Source organism: Caloenas nicobarica, chromosome 15 (genome assembly GCF_036013445.1).
Source record: "Caloenas nicobarica isolate bCalNic1 chromosome 15, bCalNic1.hap1, whole genome shotgun sequence".
NCBI classification, from domain to species: domain Eukaryota; kingdom Metazoa; phylum Chordata; class Aves; order Columbiformes; family Columbidae; genus Caloenas; species Caloenas nicobarica.
In genome coordinates, this window is record NC_088259.1 from 10,162,185 (window position 1) to 10,182,949 (window position 20,765).

Below are 20,765 nucleotides of genomic sequence, written 5' to 3' on the forward strand. Positions count from 1 at the left end.
TCAGTAATTCTGTTTGTTTGTGGAGACATAATGTCCTTGGATCAGATAAAGGCACCTTCCCACTACTGCTCATCAATTTGCACAGTGCTAGTGCCTGTGCCTCTTCTTCTGCCCCCCAGCAGAAGCAGCAACACAACCAACTTCATCTTTGAAATCACCTGCTGCAGACTCTATGGCAGGACATGGCAACTTGATTACCTCCCAAGTGAAGCAACAAACTGTGACAGCATCATGTCTTGCCCATCCATGGCTTGGGAAGGATGAAACCCCATCCCCGCCCTTGGCCTCCTCCTGGTTTTTCATGGTCTGGGAGATACGCAATACCCAAAGCAGTGCTGCAGCGTGACACTGCAAATGACCAACTAATTAGGCAAAGATGTGTGCGATGAATTTAGACTCTTCTTGAGGGCTCACAGACTATTAGTAATCTTGAATTTGTTAATTGAAAATTGCTTCCTCTGTTTGTTGTTGGCCTTTTTGTGGAGGGGGATATTTCCTGCTTTTGGACTGCATTGCTGGATCTATAATAATGCACTTTGTACATTAGTGCCAGGCACATTTGTAATTGGCTGCCCTATTAAAGAACACTAATGATCTTACAAGTGTTCACAAATAATGAATAGAATGGCCCCTCACTGAATTGAGTAATTTATTCACTGACATACTTGCAGATCTGTTTTTCTGTCATTTAACCCAGCTTTAGTTTTCTGCCTGCCTTGCAGAGATGGCTTCTCTTTCTGCCATGCATTGGAGAGAATATGGGTCACAGGAAACTCACTGTTCATAAGGATGTAGGGCTGCTCCACACTGGCTCTTCTAACATACATAGTAGGATTTGGAGAGTAAGCAGCAGCAGTTTTAGTCTCAGTGCTCCTCTTGTCCATTAGTTGTTGCTGAGATTCTCCTGAGACATAAGGAAAGGAACAAAAGGCCAGGATTTGGGAGAAGATCTCTGGAAGGTCATGTTGGTTTTCTAACTTAAATAGGAAATTCAGGAAAAGCCTATCAATAATACAGAGTGGCAGGATTGGTTTTCCAGTTGCTGCCCCTCACAAGAGAGGGAACTGAAACACAGCCTTGTCTGGCCCCTGGACCCCATGGAACTCTGGGCAACCATTTTACTGCTTCCCTAATAACCCTCTTGCGACAAGGTACTTTGCGATGAAAGGGGCAGCTGATTTGAGCTTGCAACTTTATTCACATACAAAAAGCCTTGTCCTAAAGCATTGTTTAATTACAAAATGGTAATGCTGGACCATAACCAATAGGGCATGTTAATGAGCTGATTTGGGTCAGCACAGCTGGAGATGAACTTCCTATGCCCGGAGCTTGGTCTCTGTCCACCTTGGTGACCATATCATGGTGGAGTTTCAGTGCATGAAGTTAAGCTGAATTTGGGCTTCCAAGCCTTAAGAGGGCAGGTTGGACCTTGGGGAAGAATGGCAAAGGGAATGGCTTTGTACAAGGGGATTTGTGGTGAGGTTAAGTGGATCTGGTGGCATGTGGAGATGGGGCACAGACTTGAGTCCTTCCTGTGAACCTGTGGCACTGTCTGCACCCACTGCACGTGGGAGCACGTTGGGGATGGGCATCCCAGCGCAGGCCGTCACCCTGCCCTTCCTGTGGGGCCGTTGCAGAAGGAGCCCACTGTGGTGGTTTTGTGGGGGGATAGAATCATAGAATGTCCTGAGTTGGAAGGGACCCACAAGGATCATAGAGTCCAACTCCTGTCCCTGCACGGGACAACCCCACAGGTCACACCGTGTGTCTGAGGACGTTGTCCAGTCTCTTGTTGAACACAGTCAGGCTTGGGGCTCCCTGGGGAGCCTGTTCCAGTGCTCCAGCACACTCTGGGTGAAGAATCTTTTCCTAATGTCCAACCTAAACCTCCCTGGCACATCTTCCTGTCATTCCCTTGGGTCCTAAAGAGCCAGAGCCTGGTTTTGGAAGGAAAAACTGTACTCTGACTTGGGGACAAGGGGAAGATGACAGACCTTGATTTTAGGAGATGATGCCAGAACCTGCTTAGGGAGGATACTGAAGCCTTCCTTTTGGGGGACGATGCCAGATCCTGATTTTCTGGGGAAGAGGCCAGAGCCTGTTTGTTTTTTCTCTTGGTTGGAGGATGGCAAACCCGGATTTTTCGGGGTGGGGGCAGTGCGAGAGCCTGCTGCCAGAGGGGGAGGCAGAGGGTTAAGGGGGCGGGCGGTGGCGGCCGGGGCGGTGCTGCCGGAGCAGATTGCAGCCGGTTCCTGCGGCTTCTCCTGTGCCGGGCGCGGAGCAGCGGCGGGGAGCGCGGGCGGAGCCCCCGCCGCCCCCGGCCCCGCCACCGCCACCCTCCCCGGGCCGCCACCATGGTGCAGAAATCCCGCAACGGAGGCGTTTACCCGGGTCCCGCCGCTGAGAAGAAGCTCAAGGTGGGCTTCGTGGGGCTGGACCCGGGAGCCCCGGACTCCAGCCGGGACGGGGCGCTCCTGATCGCCGGCTCCGAGAGCAGCAAGCGGGGCAGCATCCTCAGCAAACCTCGCTCCGGGGTGTCGGGCAGTGGGAAACCCCCCAAAAGGAATGCATTTTACCGCAAGCTGCAGAATTTCCTCTACAATGTACTGGAGAGACCGCGGGGCTGGGCTTTCATTTACCACGCATACGTGTGAGTAAAAGGGTTGGGAGGCAAACCCGATGGGAGAGACCCCCCAACCCGGTCCGGATCTACCCTCTTCTGCCCCCCATCCCAGCCCCCAAAATGCGCGCCGGAGGGGAAGGATGCTCCAGCTGCAGAGCGGGTGCCAGGGCTGGTTGGGGAGCCCCGGAGGGCTGGATGCTGGGGGGCAGCGGAGGCTGAGTCCCCCCCAGCCCCGGGAGCAGCCGGGCCGCCGCTGCATCGCTGGCCCAGCCGGTGCTCGGGCAAACCACACGGGGATGGGGTGGGGATCGGTGGGGAAGGGAATTCGGGGGGATTGGCGAGAGAAGCTGCTCCTGCAGAGCTGGGGGGTGACTCCCCCGGAGAGGTGCAATGCACCGGCCTCCTGTCCCCCCTCCCTGCCCACTCCTGCTTGCGGGGGAAGGGGCTGCTCATGCGGTGGGTGCAGGGGGCTGGAGCAGCGGGAGTGATGGGTAGGGACTGCTCCTCCGTCTTGCTTGAAATCACCATAGCAATGCTGTGAGCAGAGGAACAAAAAAGCTCTACTCAGGCAGTGTCTTTCCTCCCCCCACCCCCCAGCGCTCCTTCTCCTCTGGCCCCATCTTGAGCTGCTGGGCGGCTTGCGAAGGGTTTGGGGCCAGGGTTGGTTTTGTGGCTCTGCACTGGGTTCTGGTGATATTTCTTATCCCCTTATGGGAAGCCACTGAATTAAAGATGTGTCTAGAAAGAAATGCTAATCAGTGTCTGGGGCTTCCTGGCTGCACAACGATGGAGCGGTAAACAAAGGAGCAGTCCCAGGGTGCACATTTCCCCTCTGCCACCCCGTTCTTTTTAGCCAGAAATGGCTACATCTGACCCGCAGTTTGGCAGAAAGATGCCCACATCTGAAGGCATTGCTGCAGAGGGAGAGCAGATGACTTCCCATTGTTTAGAGGATGGCAAAGGGAGGGTCAAGATAAATTGCTGTGTTACTGCAACTCCCTTCCCTCTGGGACTTTCCACAGTCCCAACGGGCTCTTCTGCAGGCCTGGGCTCAGGCTTGAGTGCTCGTTCCCTTGGTGCTGATGGGTTTTTCTGTTTGCATGTTTTTCATCATGACTAGGGCCTGTGTCAGCCCTGGCAAGAAGATTGTTGCTTTTTTTTTTTTGGAGGGGGGAGGGATGCTGGAGCTTTTTTTCCCCCCCCCCCCCACATCATTTTGCTGTTACGCTCTTCTCAACTAAGATGTTGGGCTATGCTTTCTGGTCCTCAGCCATTTTGTACACTGAGGCCTCCCAGGGAGGTGTTGGTGAGTCCTGTTGGTGAAATGCTGGCTGTGTGGAAGGGGGAGCTTTGCTGGGCACTGCAGCGAGTTGGGGTCCTTGCAAGGGGCTCTTCCAAGGAACAGGAGAGAGGAGAAGAGGGAGCATCACTGGAGCTTGGTTGCAGCTACGATGAGCAGCGTGAAGTCCAGCACTGGGACCCGTGAGTATCCTCCATGCTCAGGGCCATTCTCTGGAGCTGCAGGCAGCTTGTTTCACAAAATCCTCCAGAATTGTGTGAAGGGGCCGAGTGTTCACATTGTGAGCTGGGTGCTTGTGCGTGCACCGAGGATGGGGGGGATGTCGCGTGCAACATGCTATTAGATGCAGGCAAGACCCCAGCTTGGGGACGCTGGGGTGACAATGACAGAAGTCAAAAGGGCTGAAAGCCAAATGGCAAGAGGCAAGGGTAGCCCTCACTTTGAGGGCTTTATAAACATCTTTGGCTTAAGACAACGGCTCTGTCTTAACTTCTGGCTCTCTGTGTGGCGCTTCCTTGGGCAACCAGGAGTGGGGACATCCCAAACTGACCTGCTGCCAGGGCTCCCTTTCCCACAAACGCCCTGTCCCCCATGTCAGGGCAGGGTGCCCCTTGGCTCTCACTGTGCAGCTGCCTCCTTCACCCATCCCAAGCAGCTGCATTTCTCCTGGGCTTGTGACTCTATCTGTTCCTGCCGTGGAACCACATGGAGCTGTGCACTCTCATTAGAAAACATTGGCCTGGGGTATGCTGGGAACCGGGGACCCTCCCTGGCTCACCTTGGGGGTGATGCCCAAGCAGCCGGGAGATGTAACCACCACAAAACCGTCCTCTGACTCCTACCCATGCACCCATTGGGAAATGGAGGCTGAATTCAGGGCTGAAGTGGTAATTGCACCCGTGTCTGTGAACCATCAGTGATACAATTAATTTTTTAAATGTTTCAGGAAGTTACATGGATTCCGATCTTCTGAGCTATGTGTATGAATGGTTTAGCCTTAGCAGTCTGTAAATTTATTATTTAAAGTGCTGAAGGATGTGGTAAGCATCATACGAAGTCACCAGGATCAGCCCGTGCAGCGGTTACTGCTCTGCTGCCCGGGTGAGCCCAGCATGGCCGTGCCAGCTCTGCGTGTGTTTGAGTGGGGCAGAAACGGTGTTTCCTGGGTTTCTGTACCTAGAACTATATAATCCAGACAGATAGGACAGAGAAGGCTTAGTGCCTTTTTTTTTTCCCCAAAGATATGGTGGGATGAAGAGACTGGCTCAAGGTCATAAAGTTTGTATGGGTGGTGCAGCGCCCTCCCCACGCTATTGGGGTCACACTATCTTTTCCCGTCCAAAACCCCATTTTGCGCCAAAAGCCTTGAGCGCAAAAGCACCTTTAGCCTTCACATGGCAGGAGGGGACTCCTGAGGGTAGCTGGATGGGGCAGCCCCGTCCTGCTGGCCGACCCCACCTGCCAGCACCATTTCCCTGCTCCTGCTACTCACAAAGACTTCCTTGAATGAAGATTTGTGAACTATTTGCAAGGTGGTGGGTGGTTGTGTTTGTTTTTTTTACCTTGTTTTGATGCTGATAGACCCCACTGCATTTCTGGGTTTGGAGCTGTTGTGCTGCTCAGGCAGCCTCCCTGCACCCAGATGCCAAGGCACAAACTGTTAATATAGAGACTCTTCCAGCATGGACATGTTTTAATAAATTCGAGAGGTGCCTCTGTGTAAATACCACTGATAAATGTCTGTCTGCAGAGGCCCACCCCCCAGGGTGGTATTGCACCAGGCGATTGATGTGCTGCTTTGAGAAGCCCATGCAAGTTGCATTTATTTCCAGTGTTGCATCCTAGATCAAATCCATCTGGTTCCTTTCCCCACCTGTTCTTCCTGTCATCACTTATTCCCCTTCGCACCATTTCATGCGTAAGAAACCAGGGAAATTCAGAGCAACTCCCAGCCCCAAACTCATTAACGTGGTCTCATCTCAGATGTTGCCTCTGTAAAAAAGCACTATTGCCTCTGTGAGCAAAAGCACTATCTTGTATTTCTGTGTTGTGATTCATTTTTATACTTGATAGCTCTTCCTAGGCTGGCACAACTGTGTGACCTGCTCATGGCAGCTGTGTGTGTATACAGATTATATATAATGTATATATTTTGCACAGCCCCATGGACAACTGAGCCTGATGGGTCCCATTTTTGAGCATGGCTGGAGTTGGACTCTGGCTCCCAGAGGTCTGAGCCTCCCTTCTCTCTCCTTCTCCCAGTATTTCACTTGGCATTTTTAATTTCCTTTTTTTTTTTTTTTTTTTGTGACAGAGCCTTAGCAATGCAGCACGTGGCCTCGTTCTGTTCAAGGTTGAGCTGAAACTTGAAAAGTTGAGCCCTGCCTAAACATCAGGCCAGGCTTTTTGAGGAATGCAATGGGGTTCTTTGTGCAGGGAGGCATTTTGCCTCCAAAATGTTTCCATTTTATTTCTTTCAAAAATTCAGATTTTTTTTTTTCCTTCTACTTTTTTTACTTTGGTTATTGTAACCTATCCTGTGCTGAGTTTGAAGGGCTGTGATACTCAAAAGTGATTTTTGTCCCTGCCTGCTATCTAACTTCAGGAGGGATCACTGTATTCTGTGCCAGCCTAAGCAAGGTACTTGCGCTGGGCATCTCCATAGCCTGATGTGTCTGGAGACACATTTGCTGATCCCCTGGCTGAGCTGCTTATGTTTGGTCCCCAAAATGAAGATATGGGGAGCTGGATTTGGGGCAGTAACAAGAAAACAGCCTGTGTTCAGACACTTTTAAAGCCATGTCCCCAGGGCCAATGTAATTCTTGCATTTCCTACTTTGAATTTACAACCTTAATGCGTCTTTTTAACTGCATTAAAAATAGGTTTAGATGCATTTTTTTATCTGCATACGGTGCACCACATATTCAGTTAATTAAGCAAGTGCACGGACTCAAATTATAGTAAGGAAGAACATTTCCTCCCTGTCTAATTCTATTAAAATTTCCTTGTGCCATTCCCATCCCGTTTGTTCTTCCCTTTTAACCCAGCCAGAAGCCACTTCTCTCTCCAGAAAGTCTCCTCTCTGTGCTGCCCGCATCCTGGCATTGCCGCGGCTGGCGCGGCGGGAGGATGGAGACTTGATGCAATTACTTCCCTGAAGGTCCAGGGTTTCTCAGTGCAGAGGTGGCCTCTTCCGTGCCTCGTTCCGCTCCTCAGGGATTGAAGAAAACATGGTTATTTCATATAGATCCATTCCAATATAATATTTTTGCATCGGATTGAATGGCTTTAGGAATGCCCAGTCATTTTTCTGCTGCCTGGGTTGAGTTTTTAGGCAGCTGTTTTGTTTTCCACTTACATTTTTTCATACTTGTTTTATGGCATTTTATTAGGGGTAAATTTAGTTTGATGCTCTCATTTATCCATCTCCAAGCACCGAGGGGTGGTTGTTCATGGCCAACCCTCACCCACAGCGGGGATATTGCTGGCAGGGATGATGCCACCAAACTCAGCCCACCACTGGTGACACACAGACCTTCTGGATTCTCATCCCCATGTCCTAGTGAGTATGTGGCATGAAGGGGCTGGTACAGATCCCCCATAGGTGCCGAGTTGATGGAGCTGCTGGGCTTGGACCTCTGGTGGTGATGCCCTTCAGCTGCACAGTTGTGTCTGTCCTGGGGACCAAGGAGACCTTCCCACTGTGATGCCTCATGAGCTTCTCCAGCTGCTTAGTCAGAGCTTGGTGGGAGCAACCTGATTTCAGTCGCTTTAATGTGTCACGTTCCAGCCGTCACGTTCACCCCACACTGACATCAAGAAACTGAAAAACAAGCCAATCCTCTGGGTGACCTCTTTTCTGTGCTGCAACACACCTCAACTAGATGAGTCTTGCTATGGCTTGATTTATTGTAAGAGGCAATAACTCAAAAAACAAACCCCAAATCCTGTACTGGAGGGAAGATAGGCATTGATTAAAGAGATGCAGTTAGCAAAAATCAGATTTTTTTTTTTTTTTTTTTTTTTTTGCATTGCAGAGAAGGAGAGGATATTAGCGGAGTGAGACACTGTGATTTGTTTGGTGGGATGAAGGGTTTGCCTGTCTGTTTGGCGTCAGTGGGGCTTACTAGCATAAAAAAACACCTAAGTTTGGTATTTGGCTTCTGGGACTTAAGCGGCAAATGCTTAGTGCTGCATAGTATGTTTTAATGTGGCCCAAATGCTCAGTTGTTTTCTTAGCTCCTGAGGGACAGATTCCTGTTTAAATTGTGGTGACAGGGACATGCTAGTCCCTTTTTCTGTTCTGCAGTCTTCTGTAGATACAGGAGAGCTGGGAAAGATGGAGAGTGGTTCCTGCAAAGGATGAAAGTTGCCTATGATGTGCTGCTTGGGCAAACACAAACCTGTCCCTGTTGGTGATGTCCCCTGTTCCCAATGCATCAAAGAGAGAGGGGGTCTCCAGCACTGAGATACACATGGCTGCAGAATAATGGAACGAAAGGAAACCTCAAAAAGGAACCATATTGCAAAACGAGATTATTGTGATGGTTTAAACTGAGTTTCATGAATGTATTTAGACGGGAGCTGTGATGCAAGGTGATTTGAAAAATGAGCATGTGATGGCAAAACCAGGCAGTGCAGAAGGACACTGGGCATGGTGGTTTAGCTGGTGCAGCCGAGTCTTTCACCACCAGATGTTTAAATGGCTCCTAATTGGGTTGCGAGCCCAAAACACTCGGGCTATTTTGACACTCACCTATGGCAAAAGATGGCCCCACCAGGACTACCAGAGCAGGTATTTTAATGTGGTCCCTTGGTGGATGAGCCCATCCACTCAGATTAAAAGAAAAATGTCATTTTTCTCCAGTAAGAACTAGTTGTGAGATACTTGATCATTTCACTGAAGCTGCGGGTGACCTCAGCTCCTGGCTGTATCCTGGGTAAACTGCAAATGTGGCCTCCTATGACACTCACATTGAAGATGTTTTGGGGGGGTCATGTGCATTTGTTCTAAAGCACTGAAGTAATGACATAGAGTGTTGGTTGGTGCAGAGTATCTCACACAAGTCACTGGCTGGGATGGCAAGAGCTGCTTTATTACGGCCTTGGGGCATCTTGGCTGTAGAACTACCAATAAACGAGGGAAACGGAAGCATTCCTCCAGATCTCTGATCTGTCTTTAGTATCACTCTAGCCTCTTAATGTGCTTTTTTAGATGTGTGGAAAGCTTTGCTGTCTGTAAGCATTGAACTGGCGGCTCTTTTTTTGAGTGGATTTGCTGTCAAAGGGCAGCCTTTCTAAGGTGTGGGGAGCAGACGACCTGTGAGATCTTCTCACTTCTCACTCTTGCTGCTGTAGGGAGATGATTTAAAGCTGCATCAGGGTCACTGGGACTTCTGGAACCCAAGTTCCACTCTATACCTGGGGTGAAAGCTGGGTGGGATGAGTCCAGAGGAGGACAGAAGGCAGACATTCAGAGCCAGAACTACTCTCTGGACCCCCTGCCAGGTCAAGGTGAGAGATGGGGCTGATCCACGTTGAGCTGGGGTGACCAGGATCTGGGGTGACCAGGATCTGGGATCCACATTTACCCAGCCGTGTCTGAGAAGCAGTTTTGAGAAAGGAACTTTTACAGCAAACCTGGATCAAGTCTTGCAGACCTGCAACCCAAGACCCAGGGGAAATCAAAAGGTAATCAAGCCTTATTAATGCTGATTATAGTTCATAAGCAGCTACAGTTGTGTTTAGGCTCTTGGAGGGGAGTACCCAGTGGTCAGTCTTAATTCAGAGCTCCTCCTTTTTTAATGGGAAGGTGAGACAAGGCATAAAACATGAGGACAGGCAAGATCAGAGGAAACAACTGTCTGGGAGGCAACCACTCCATCTGGGAATCCCACCAGTCCATCGTGGCTGGCGCTTGGTCTCTTCAGGACAAGACTGAAAGAGACAGAGATTTTTGCCTTCCAGAGAGCCTTTCCTAGGGATTCACAACCGCCTCAATTGTAAACAAACGCTGATCTGCCTGGAAGTCCCGCTTTCTCCTTTAGAGCCCTGCCAGCCTGGGGAGGTGACGGCATCAAAGCAAAATGCAGCTGGGGCGATAGCTGAGCTGCTGCTGCATGCTGCGGTGGATGAGCACAGCAGGACAGGCAACCTTAATGCAGCTTCCAGAGATACGCTGTCACTGCCTATAAAGTTATTATGATACCCAGGGGGGAAAAAAAAAAGAAAAAGAAAAAACCTAGCAGAAATCCTGACTCAAATGTGACTTGCGTGCACCTCTTCTCCATCTCTGCTGTGAATGCAGTAGCTTGTGTCTGGATACCTGCTGTGTGTTTGTTGCGACTTTGGTTTGATATGGTGGGAAAAACTAATCTGCGGTGCCAAAGAAAAACTTCAGTCAAATGATAGTTAATATTGTTTTCCCTTTGGTATTGATTTTAATATTACAGTAGTGGGCGAGCACCCCAAATGGAGATAGAAGTCTACAAGCTTCTGCTCTGCACATCAAGCCAAAAAGAGGCAGTTCTTGCTGCAAGGACTTATTGTATTGAACAGACAAGACAGAAGAAAGGCATAAAGTAGCTGTTGAGGGACTGCTGGTAAATGTTATCTTTGCTCCATTTTTCTTTTTAATAGTATTTGCCCAGCTTCTTATTTCCTTTTGGTTTGGCGGGTTGGTTTCTATTTATGTTCCTTGAGTTTGCAAAGGAAAGTGGGGTTGGCTTTGGCTAGAGCAGCCGATTCTGGCAGTAAATCCTGTAGCCTGAGGACCTCAGCAGGGTTAACATTGGACTGGGACGATGAGACACATTTTCATGGGACATGGATCTCCCGTACTGGGGTACTTTGCTGTGATCTTGCAGTTCTTTAAAAATGCAGCACGTAGAGGGCTGCGAATTGGGCTTATCGGCTTTCGTGCTGTTTAAGTGTTACATGTGGCAGTGAAATGACAGCATGGGGAGACTTTTTCTCCTGCATGTTTATGGGCTTTCGCACAACTCGGTCTCAAAGTGTCCATTAATTGAGTTTATGGTTGCTTGGAGGTTCATTACCTCATCTGAATAAAGTCATAAGGCATGTAAGAGTACTCCATCTTTCACTCAAGAGGAGAGCAAAGGAGTTAAATATAAATGTCTGTGTATTATAGCTGGACAAACAGGGAGTGAGGCCGTGTTGCCTCTTGCCACTTCAAGCCATATGGTGGTTATGCCTGAATGCTTCCAGGAGGGGCAGTGAGAAACAAACCCTGTCTCTGGGAATAAGGATGCTCCTTGTTCTTGGGGCAGGGAGACAGCATGAAGGGCTCAGGCTGGTGGGGCCATTGGTTTGGTGTTGGCCATTGTTTAGTAAGGTGGTTGTTCCTCCTTTCTCTACACCTGGCAAGGCTGAAAATGCCATGTCTTGTGCGGTTAACCTCTCGCTTGGGCCTTCCTCGAAGTTCCTGGGGGTTTATTAGTGATGATTTGTGCTTTAAGGACTAGTGAGAATATTCCTGAGTCATCTCCTTAGGCAGGGAGCTATTTATTTCGGTGTGTGTTACACTCCCTGGGAGTGGGTGTCTCTCTTCCGCTTTTGGATTCTGCCCCGGCTCTATATAAAGCTTGAATGAGCAGCAAAGCCGACCCTCAAACTGGCTCCGTCCTTTGGAAGCTTTGTGCTGCTGACCCCGTCTCTCCTGGCTGAAGGAGCGTGGCCGTTTGGAGCATGGGTAAGAGTTTGCATGGGATGTTTGTCTGTCTGGGGGTTGTGTAGCTGCTGAGATGGCTTGTAGGGGCACGGTTTACTGCATGTCCATGTCCAGGAGCAAGTCTTGCTCTACAGTGTCTCATGAGCACGGTAGAAGCGTGATTTGTACCTTGTTTGCTCCGTTGAGGTTGATTTGCTGATGATGTTGAGTTTTTGCTCAGTGGGATTTTTCTTATTTAGGAGAGAACAGATATTTCTGAGTGCCTGCAATTCTCCATTTGTATCAGAGCACAGGTGCCACAAGCAGATGCAGACGAGTTCCTCTGAGACATTGCCAGTGCAGGAGCTGCCAGGTTTGGAGGAATTTCACTGTCATTTCTCCTGGGATGGTCCTTTTTCAGAGGCATCCCACGCTTGCTTGGTGGCCTTGCAGAAAGCTGCCTTGCTGTCTGTGATTTGGAGGTGCAAAGAGAGCCCCTCATGTAGCAGCTTTCCAGGCAGCTGCAAAGAAGCCAGCGTGCTGATGACCATATTCATCCAAAAGCTGCCTTCACACCCAATTAAGCATCACCCTGAGCCAGAGGGACAAGTCCTCATGTCATTATGTCTTGAAGTAAATTGCTGGCACTTCATGAAGGCTCTGTCTCCATAGCCTGAGGGACTAATGCATTTAATATCTATCGGCACCAAATAAACTTTGTTGATGTGACCTCGTGGTTTGGTCCTTGTGGGTGCTGGATGCGCATCACTGGAATTGTCTTTTTCTGAGTTATGGCTATTCCTGTAAGGAAGGAAATAGACCTAGAGAAAGGAGAATTCCTTGCGCTCTTTGTAATTTTTCAGACACAACATGCAGTCACACAGAATTTTGCATGGAATTTTTCTTGTTTCCCACATTTTCCCCTTTAACATTTAGATGTTCTAAATGCTATTCTCATTTAGCAGCTTCTCCCTTGCCATACCAGCTAATGAGGGGTAGGAAGAATTTCTGCAGTGACCTTTTGCTGCTGCTGTTGTTTTTCTTTTCTGCAACAGAAATCTGATATAATTTGAAACATTGTCTGAGCTGCCCCTCCAGCCCTGAGCCTGTTTGAGGGCAGTGGGACCATCTCAAGTCGTGCTAAATGGCACAGAGCGAGCTGCCGAGGCTTAGTCTGTGAATCAGTAAATCTCCCATTTTAGCCTGGAATAAATAATACCATATAGATTTGAAACTTGGTTTCAAGTTGATGATGGATTAACCTGCCTCAAGTATGGAGGGAATGATTGGAGGTTGTGAGAAAATGGAGAAGTAATGGAAGTGCCTGAATAAGACAGGTGAATGGGACTCTGAGGATATTGCTGTTTTTCCACTGTTTCTCCTGGGGGATGAGGATGTAGACATCTACAAACAGGCAAGAAGTATCCCAGCCTCAGGTCTCCACTCTTGATTTGGAAAAGCCAAATCTGGGAGACCTGCTAGGAGGCAGGGCTGGACATTGCCTGGGCTTGACCCATCCGAATGTGAGAACTGGAGCACCTGCATTGAATTGGCCACTTTTGCCATTCAAATTTTGCATTTTTGCAAATGCAAATAATCCCTCTGTGGGTGAGGTGTGGGCATAGAGTACTTGCCCAAGCCCCAGCTCCCTGCAGAGAAATGGGCTGAATGTCCAAAGCGATTCCAGCCCTACCCAGCCCTGCTCTTCTGGCCCTTCTCCACGTGGGAGCAGACGATTATTAAAAACCCCAGAGAAATTCATTAAGCTAATGGATTGCTAGCCCCCAACTGTGGCTGGGGAGGCCCATCTACCCTGCAGTCACATCCCATGGGATGCAAGTTGGGAAGAGCAGCCGGAGCCAAGCCTGACCCTGTGCTGCCATTCCTGGACGGTGGGATGTGCACCTGTGTACGAAACACAGGCTGGTAGAGCATCCCAGGGAGGCAGTACAAACCTGATGGGATGGCTCACTTATTTTTCATTTGCTAAAAGCCCAGCAGAAATTAAATGAAAATTAATTAAACCTTATTTTTTTTCTCCCCTCTGCCTCCTGCTTCCTCTTGCTCTTTGCTGTTTCTAGGGAAGACTGAAAAAAATGTGCTAAAGAGGAAGCTAAACACTGAGCATCCTTTCATGAATGCAGAATATGGCCCCCATGGGACTGCAGGAAAGGGCCTGTAATTACGGGGAGCGCCCTGTGAGGCTGGGTTACACAACCAGGATGGAGAGCTGCTCCTGCTTTGGTTTAGCAGCAGGCTGATGATACTGTAACTCGAAATACTACCTGGCTGTTATCCATTCATTGCTTTTTATCACTGTGAGTGTCCTCCACGCGCAGCACAGACCACTCGTGAGGCTCTGAGCCAACAAGGAGGTAGGAAGGAGCATGTAGGATCATAAAAGGGCTGTTTGATATGTACAGTGCCTTGTGACATTATTCCAGACAGCCAGAGCGTATCTTGGAGCCGGCTGACAAATCACTGGGGAGATCTTATATGATGTCACCTAGTAAAGGTGACACTTTCCCTGCTAGGGCAGGAGCAGGATGTCCTGATGGAGAAGTCACACTCTAGCATCTGCTCATGAGCTCTGCACCAGCTGCTGTCACCTGGGTTAAGAGCCAAGTTAGTGGCTGGGAAAGGCATTTAGGACGGTAGCAAGTGCTGTGAGATGTTGAGGATGGTGAAACACTGGCCCAGGTTGCCCAGAGAGGTGGTAGATGTCCCATCCCTGGAGTCATCCCAGGCCAGGCTGGATGGGGTTCTGAGCAACCTGAGCTGGTGAAGATGGCAGGGGTGGCACTGGGGGAGCTGGGAAGGTCCCTCCAACCCAAACTGTTCTGTGATTCTATGTCATACAGGGGAGGACTAACCCCTTGGTTGCAGTGCTGGGCATGCCCTGGTGCCATGTGCTGGAGGATGTTGCTTCTGTGTGCTCCTGGGTGGCTTCATTCTGTCACTTACTAGCTCTGGTCCATGTGAGCCATGGTTACTGGTGAGCTTTGCAGTGGTTTTGTGCCAGGCTTTATTCTGCTCTAGAAGGATTTATTGGTTGCTGACAGCCATGGGAATGTCTTGAGCTTTGCGTGGGCTTAACCTCAGCTGTCACCCTGTGTGCTGGGGGGTGAATCGTTACCCCCATTTTCCAGTTTGGGAGCTGAGGTGCGGAGGAATTCAGATGTGGTATACCTGTGGTATAATCCAGCATCCCTGCTCACTGTGCTCTAAACCCAGTCTCTTCCTCTCCAGCAGTAATAACCATTTCCCATATAGACAAAGAGACTTGAGCAATGCATCCTTGTCCCGTCAGACCTTCCTAGGCTTTGAATTATTAAATATTGTCTCAAATCTCCATTATAAAGGTTGTTAGGGCCCAGCTACTTATGAGAACAGAAAATACTCCGTTTCTGTACTTTAACAGTTGGCTTCATCTACTTGTGGGATTTACAATAAATGAGAAGAGTTTAAAAAAAAAAAAAAAGGGGCAAAAAAGAAAAATTGAGAGGCTGAGGTTGGAAGTAAACACAGAGAATAAGATATTTGCAAGAGGATGTTCCGTTTTCTGTCTCAGTACCCACGTGGTCACTGGTCTCTATCTTCTGTCTAAAACAAAATCACATGCAAAATCATTAGTATTAATAGGCTGGAAAGTGTTCGCTGCCGTGACTCCCACAATGCTGGGTTACAGATTGCCCTTGATGCTCCACGGGTGCCCCTTCCCACACCCCCATCACTGTCCCCTCATCAGCTGGCAGAGGCTCTGGCCATGTTTCTGCACAATAATTGTACACTTGACTGTGATGGAGCAACAAAAAGCTGCAGATGCAGAAGGAGACCCAGGGCCAGCTGCAGACTCCAGCCAGCTGCAGAGCTTGGGGATGGGTTTATCATTATTTCTGCGAGCCTGAAGCCCTGGTTGCAGATTGCCATGATTTCCAAGGTCAGATTTTTGCTTGCTGCTTGTAAGACATTGCATGGTACCCTTGCTGCTTTGCAAAAGGCTGGGTTTGTGTTATTCCCCTGCTCTAGAACTGTCTTGCCCCACAGCTGGACACATCTGTGCTGTGCACCTGCAGGGTCCCTGAGTGGGGCTGCTTGATTTGGCCCAGGCAGGTGATCCCTGGTTTTCCCAGGGAATAAACCATGGAAACTAGCTTGTGAGTGAGCTGGAAGTTGGAAGCAGGGTCACAGTGCTGTCAGCATGGGTCTGATTTCCTTAGACCCTGTGGGAGAGGAACCATCCCCTTGTCATGCTCCCGAGTGAAGCTGCGACAGCTCTGCCAAGGAGCAGCCCAGCAGCAGAACAGCTCGATGCTGCTGGGGGACTTGGATCCTGCCTGAAAAAAGGGGGTTAAAAGCAGGTTTTTGCAAGCCTTTGCCTGCCATTTTAAATGGGAAGGATGTTTCCCTGGCAACGAGATGGATGCTTCCCAGCAGAGCATATGGCTCCCATCGACTTTGATTTACCGGCGTGTTGAAATGGCAGCTAGATAATCTCTCTTCAACTTTAATGTGTCCATGCCCTGTGTCCCTGTTTCTTGTAAGCTTCAAAACACTGTGGGTCTGGCCCCTGCAGCACTGGCCGTACTCCTGGCCCGTCCCAGGGCTGGAGCTGCTGGGGCCCCATATCAGGGCTGGGACCAGGGACCTGAGCATCACTTGGAGCAAGGAGCTGCAGGGTGGGCAGGAAAACCTTCCCTGTCTGCTGCCTTTCCCCAGCCCAACAGCTCTTCCTCCTCGGATAATATAATCTGCAGCCCTCTCTTCCTATTCTCCTCCCTGCTTTAAATCATTTTTAGATGTTTTGCACCTTTTACCACACAATCATCTGCCTCCTGCAGCTTGCTATTTATTATTGTGTTTACTGGCATGGGGAAATAAGAAGAGGGAACAAACCTGTCATTTGTGAAGTGAGGGAACTGGGGGGAGCTGGTTTTTGTGAGCTCGTGGCTCTCCCAGGCACAGGGCTTGGGAACTAGCTGGGAAGGGTGGCCTTAAATGAGATTAAAGTGTGGGGCCGACCTGCGAATGGCTGCACTGCAGGGACCGGGGGACACCTGCAGTCTTCTTCCCTCTCCCACTGGTGGAGGTTTTTGGAGGAGCTGTGGGTGAGGCAGGTGCTTTTTTGGAAGCATCCAGGTGATCCAAAAAGCAACAAATCCCCAAAGCTACCCAGCCTGAAAGGGTTTAAAAAGGAGGCAGCTGAGGTTGCCATTATTTCTTCTGGCAGGAGCATCACTTTCCCCTCCTCTCTGGGCATCCTCTCCCCTTGCCAAGGGCTCTTGATGGTGGGGGGGCTGAGCTGTGATCTCCTGCTCTCCCATCCACACCTGGCCACCCGCTTGCTGTGTTTAAGTTATGCCGGAGAAGAAGCAAGAGATAATAAAATGATTAATTGGTGCTGGGGATTAATTTATCAGGTGCAAGGAGAGGCTGTGTCTGGGCAGACCTGGCTCTCTGTGCAGGTGGGGCTGGTGTCACGAGCTGCCTGTTCTCTAGACACCAATGTGGGTGGTGGCAGGAGGATCTCCCTGTCGCTCCTGGGGAGCAGCATGGCTGGGGCAAATCTGTCTGCAGCTCAGGGAAATATTATCTCTGTAAAGGGAAGATTGGTGGAAAAGGGCTTTAAAGCTCCTGGAAGACCCAAAATACTTATATTAGTAGCAAAGTTAAATGGAGCTTGACTGGCAGCTGTTGTGATGCTCTCTCCTCCCTGCAGCATAACAGGCTGTTTCAGCAAATTTTTAGGGCTAAAGAGCGCTGACTTTTTAAGTCTGAGCTCTCTGGAGATGGGGCTTTGGTTTGCATCCATTCCCCCTGAGCAGCTCCTCCTGTCTGCATGGCCAAGGTGCCGTCCCAGTGGGAACCGACCTGTCCCAGCAGGAGCAGCTTCATGGGCACACAAAGCACCGGGGCCACACTCTGCCACCTTTGCTGTGGAGGAGCGAACTGTCCTACTGATATGGGGAAGGTGTGCAAAGCCGCTGGCTTTTTGTTTCTTGTTGCTGGACTTAATTCTGTGTTTTCCTGCGTGCCAAACTTGGGTATCTTTTGGGCATCGCTGGATTCAGACCCGGCTGAGCTGAAGTGGTGCACCCCCTTGGCTTTTGGGGGTTTATTCCTGATTTACACCAGTGTGAGTTGCAGAGAAGGAACGTGGTTCTGCTGATTGCAGCACTCCTGTTATTCCTCTAGGTACGTTTTTTTTTTACCTAGCTTGAGGGTCATTGTCTTCTGGTGTCTAAAATCAAAAAGCTGTGAACCAGCGCTCCTGCTTCTTGGCTCTGAGCTTCCTAAGCACTGGCTGGGACGAGAGAAGTAAAATTAAACAGATGGTGAAATCACCAACTCTAAGACATCTTATATGGGCAGTTTGCAAATACTTCTTTCTTTTCTCCAAGACTCAGTTAATTAAGTAAACTGATGAGCAAATGAAATTAGCAATGCTTTGGTGATGCTTTGGTGTTATCCATTAGTCTCTGGCTCTGAAAAACTGCGTTCTTCTTATTATGGAGACATGAAGCCAGGGATGGTCCCAAAATCTCAGCTGTTCTTTGCTGGGAGGGAGCCTGAGAGCATGACTTTGGAGTCCTGCCTGTACAGAGACAAAAACCATGGGCTGAGATGTGGGGAAAGTGAGATTTTTTTTTTTTTTAACTGAACATCAGGATTTTGAGCCATTTAGTTGCCTGCTGTGGGTCTGAGACGGTTCATGTGGCTGCTGGGAGCCACCGAGCCTCGGTATCAGCAGCTCCCTGAGGATGCTCGTGTTTGAGGTGCTGTAATTCTTGGTGCTGTAAACCTAGTGCAAAGTCAGAGACGGGGAAGCGAAGCTCAAGGAGCTTGGGGAGACAGAGCCTGTCCTTCAGGGCAGGAATCCTTGGGCTCCAGCTGAATCGCTGATTCTGGGACAGACCTTTGAAAAACCAGCTACTATTCCTGTCTGCAGCAGGAGCCAGCCCTGCACTTTTTGAGAAAATCTTCCTATCTGCAATTAGACCAGAGCCTATTTTTGTATATCCCATTCCCTCGAGGGATATTTAGATGAGATGCAGCATTACATCTTACAGGGACATCTTGCTTTTAACCCAGTTTTACACCTCAGTTAAGTCAGGTCAAGTGATTTGCCCAGGTCAGTCAAAGGGACTTGACCTCAGCAAGAGGTTTTTTTTAATTCCTGTATGCTCCAACCATGCAGCATAGCCCTTGGCTTCTTAAATTTATTTGATTTTTTTTTTTTCTCGAAGTGTTGCAGAAAAGCAGGGCTTTGCCCTTAAGACACAGAAATAACTTGATCTTCACGTACAGATGAAGGTTAGATTAAGAAGGCTTGTATTCCTGTACTCATGAATAATGGTTTCTCAGAGGTAGGGAGGAAGCAGAGGCTCTTTTGGGGGAATACCCTGTAGGATGAAACAGGCAGCGCTCGGATTTCAATCTGAATAATACGGGTATTGCATGAGACAGCAACTTTCCCTCACATTAAAATCAATGAACGTGCTCTGAATAAATGCCTGCACAGATGTTTTAAGAATTACTTAAATGTCCAATATTTTATACTCTTAATTTATCTTCCAATTCAATGTAATTGCACTGTGATCTTTAGGATTCTCTCCTGTGAACCGTTTCTGCAGCTGTGTGAATATATTTTAAATATTCTTTACAAACCAAGTTTTTAAAAGAAAACCTCAGCCTGGCAGTGCTGAATCGCAGCAGGGACATACTCTTCTGGTGGGTGCAGAGGCTGGATGGATACTTTGGGTTTTTCTCCAGATATCTGGCTCCTCCAAGGCTGCATGTGTGGGGCCAGAGAATTATGCAGACAAGCATTTCCCAGTGATTCATGTGAGATGAGGACAAAGAAGAACATCGGAGCTAGAATGTTGCATGCGGTGATTATTAAGGCTTTTACTCTGAGTTGCCTTTAGCATGTTAGATGGTTAGAGCCACCTCTAATTTAAGGAATTGGAAACAATTCCTTGAATTTAACCTCTTTTCCTGCTGTAAATGTTCAGCTCTTGATCTCCGTTCCCTGTCATTTCCAGACGGCTTTTGTTCTTTGAGGCTTCAATCCAGAAAAGCTCTTAAGCTCACTCTTGCTTGTCAGCATGGAGATACACAATCCTTTGCTGGACTAGAGACAAAATATGTTATGCGAAACCCATTTCTGCTCAAATTCCTGCAGTTCATGAGTTCAGGTCAGGACTCTTGACTCTACTGGGGACCTTGGGTCAGATGATGCTATTTCTGCTCCCTGACTCTGTTATAAGCAAGGGGGAGAGGCTGGAGGAGCTCTCGGAGTGGGAACTGACTCAAAAGTTGTTGGATGTTGAAGGAGAAAATATCTGTGAACCCATATTTAACTGAGAAATTGCTGCCTAAACAGAGGGAAGGCAGAGGAAGAGAAGTTTTGTGATTTGTGCAAATACAGTAAAGCTATGGACACCTATTCCTTTTTCTGTAGTTTGTGATGGATTTGTGAAAGTTCCTTATCTGTCCATAAAGCTGAAAGGAACTTTCCCCAAAAACTTGATGCAATGGAGATCTCATCCCCCCCAACTTCCCTGGGATGTGGATGTGCAGGCGGGTTCCAGCAGAAGTACAGAGAGGGCACAGGGCTTGGCAACGATCCTGCTCCAGGCCACATGTAGCGGAGAGACCCCAGAAAACCTCATCTGCTGGCAAACCACCTCCCGTTTGCCACCTTGCTGTGGTGCAGCAAGGAGAGCAGGTTTGCTGCACCCCTGCACAGGGGCTGGGGAATGTCCTGGGGTCGTGCAGGTGGTGATGGTGCAACTGAGCTCATTGGGAAAGCAAACCCTCTCATTTTCCTTCCCATCCCAGTGCTGCCCCTATAATGATGTGGCTGGGGATCTCCAAGACCTCATTAATTCCCACCTCCCAAAGCACCATTTAATGCAGCTTTGCTGTCCACACTGCATCCTCCTCCACAACACTGCTGTGGTCCTCTGGAGATGATCTCTTGCTCCATTTACCCCACCGTCCTTAGTACATGAACTTCTTATTGGAGCTCTTCAGCCATCATCTCGGTGCACTGAGAAGGCACAGGAGCTGTTGACATTGTCCCAGAGGTGCCTTTGCTGAAGATCTATTTAAAAGTTTATAAACCGTGAGAACCCCTGCCTTGGAGCCAACCTGTGTGTTGTCCATA

General features: G+C 49.0%; 1 protein-coding gene across 6 annotated transcripts in view; it reads left to right on the forward strand.

The window, feature by feature from the left end:
- The first annotated feature begins 2,354 nt into the window (after positions 1-2,354).
- The window catches only part of KCNQ2 (potassium voltage-gated channel subfamily Q member 2), a 64,637-nt gene continuing 46,226 nt past the window's right edge, over positions 2,355-20,765 (forward strand). For all 6 annotated transcript variants that reach the window (XM_065645411.1, XM_065645410.1, XM_065645412.1 and 3 more), the window contains exon 1: positions 2,355-2,650. In XM_065645411.1, coding sequence (XP_065501483.1) covers positions 2,355-2,650 — 296 coding nt within the window. The remainder of the gene's footprint in view (positions 2,651-20,765) is intronic.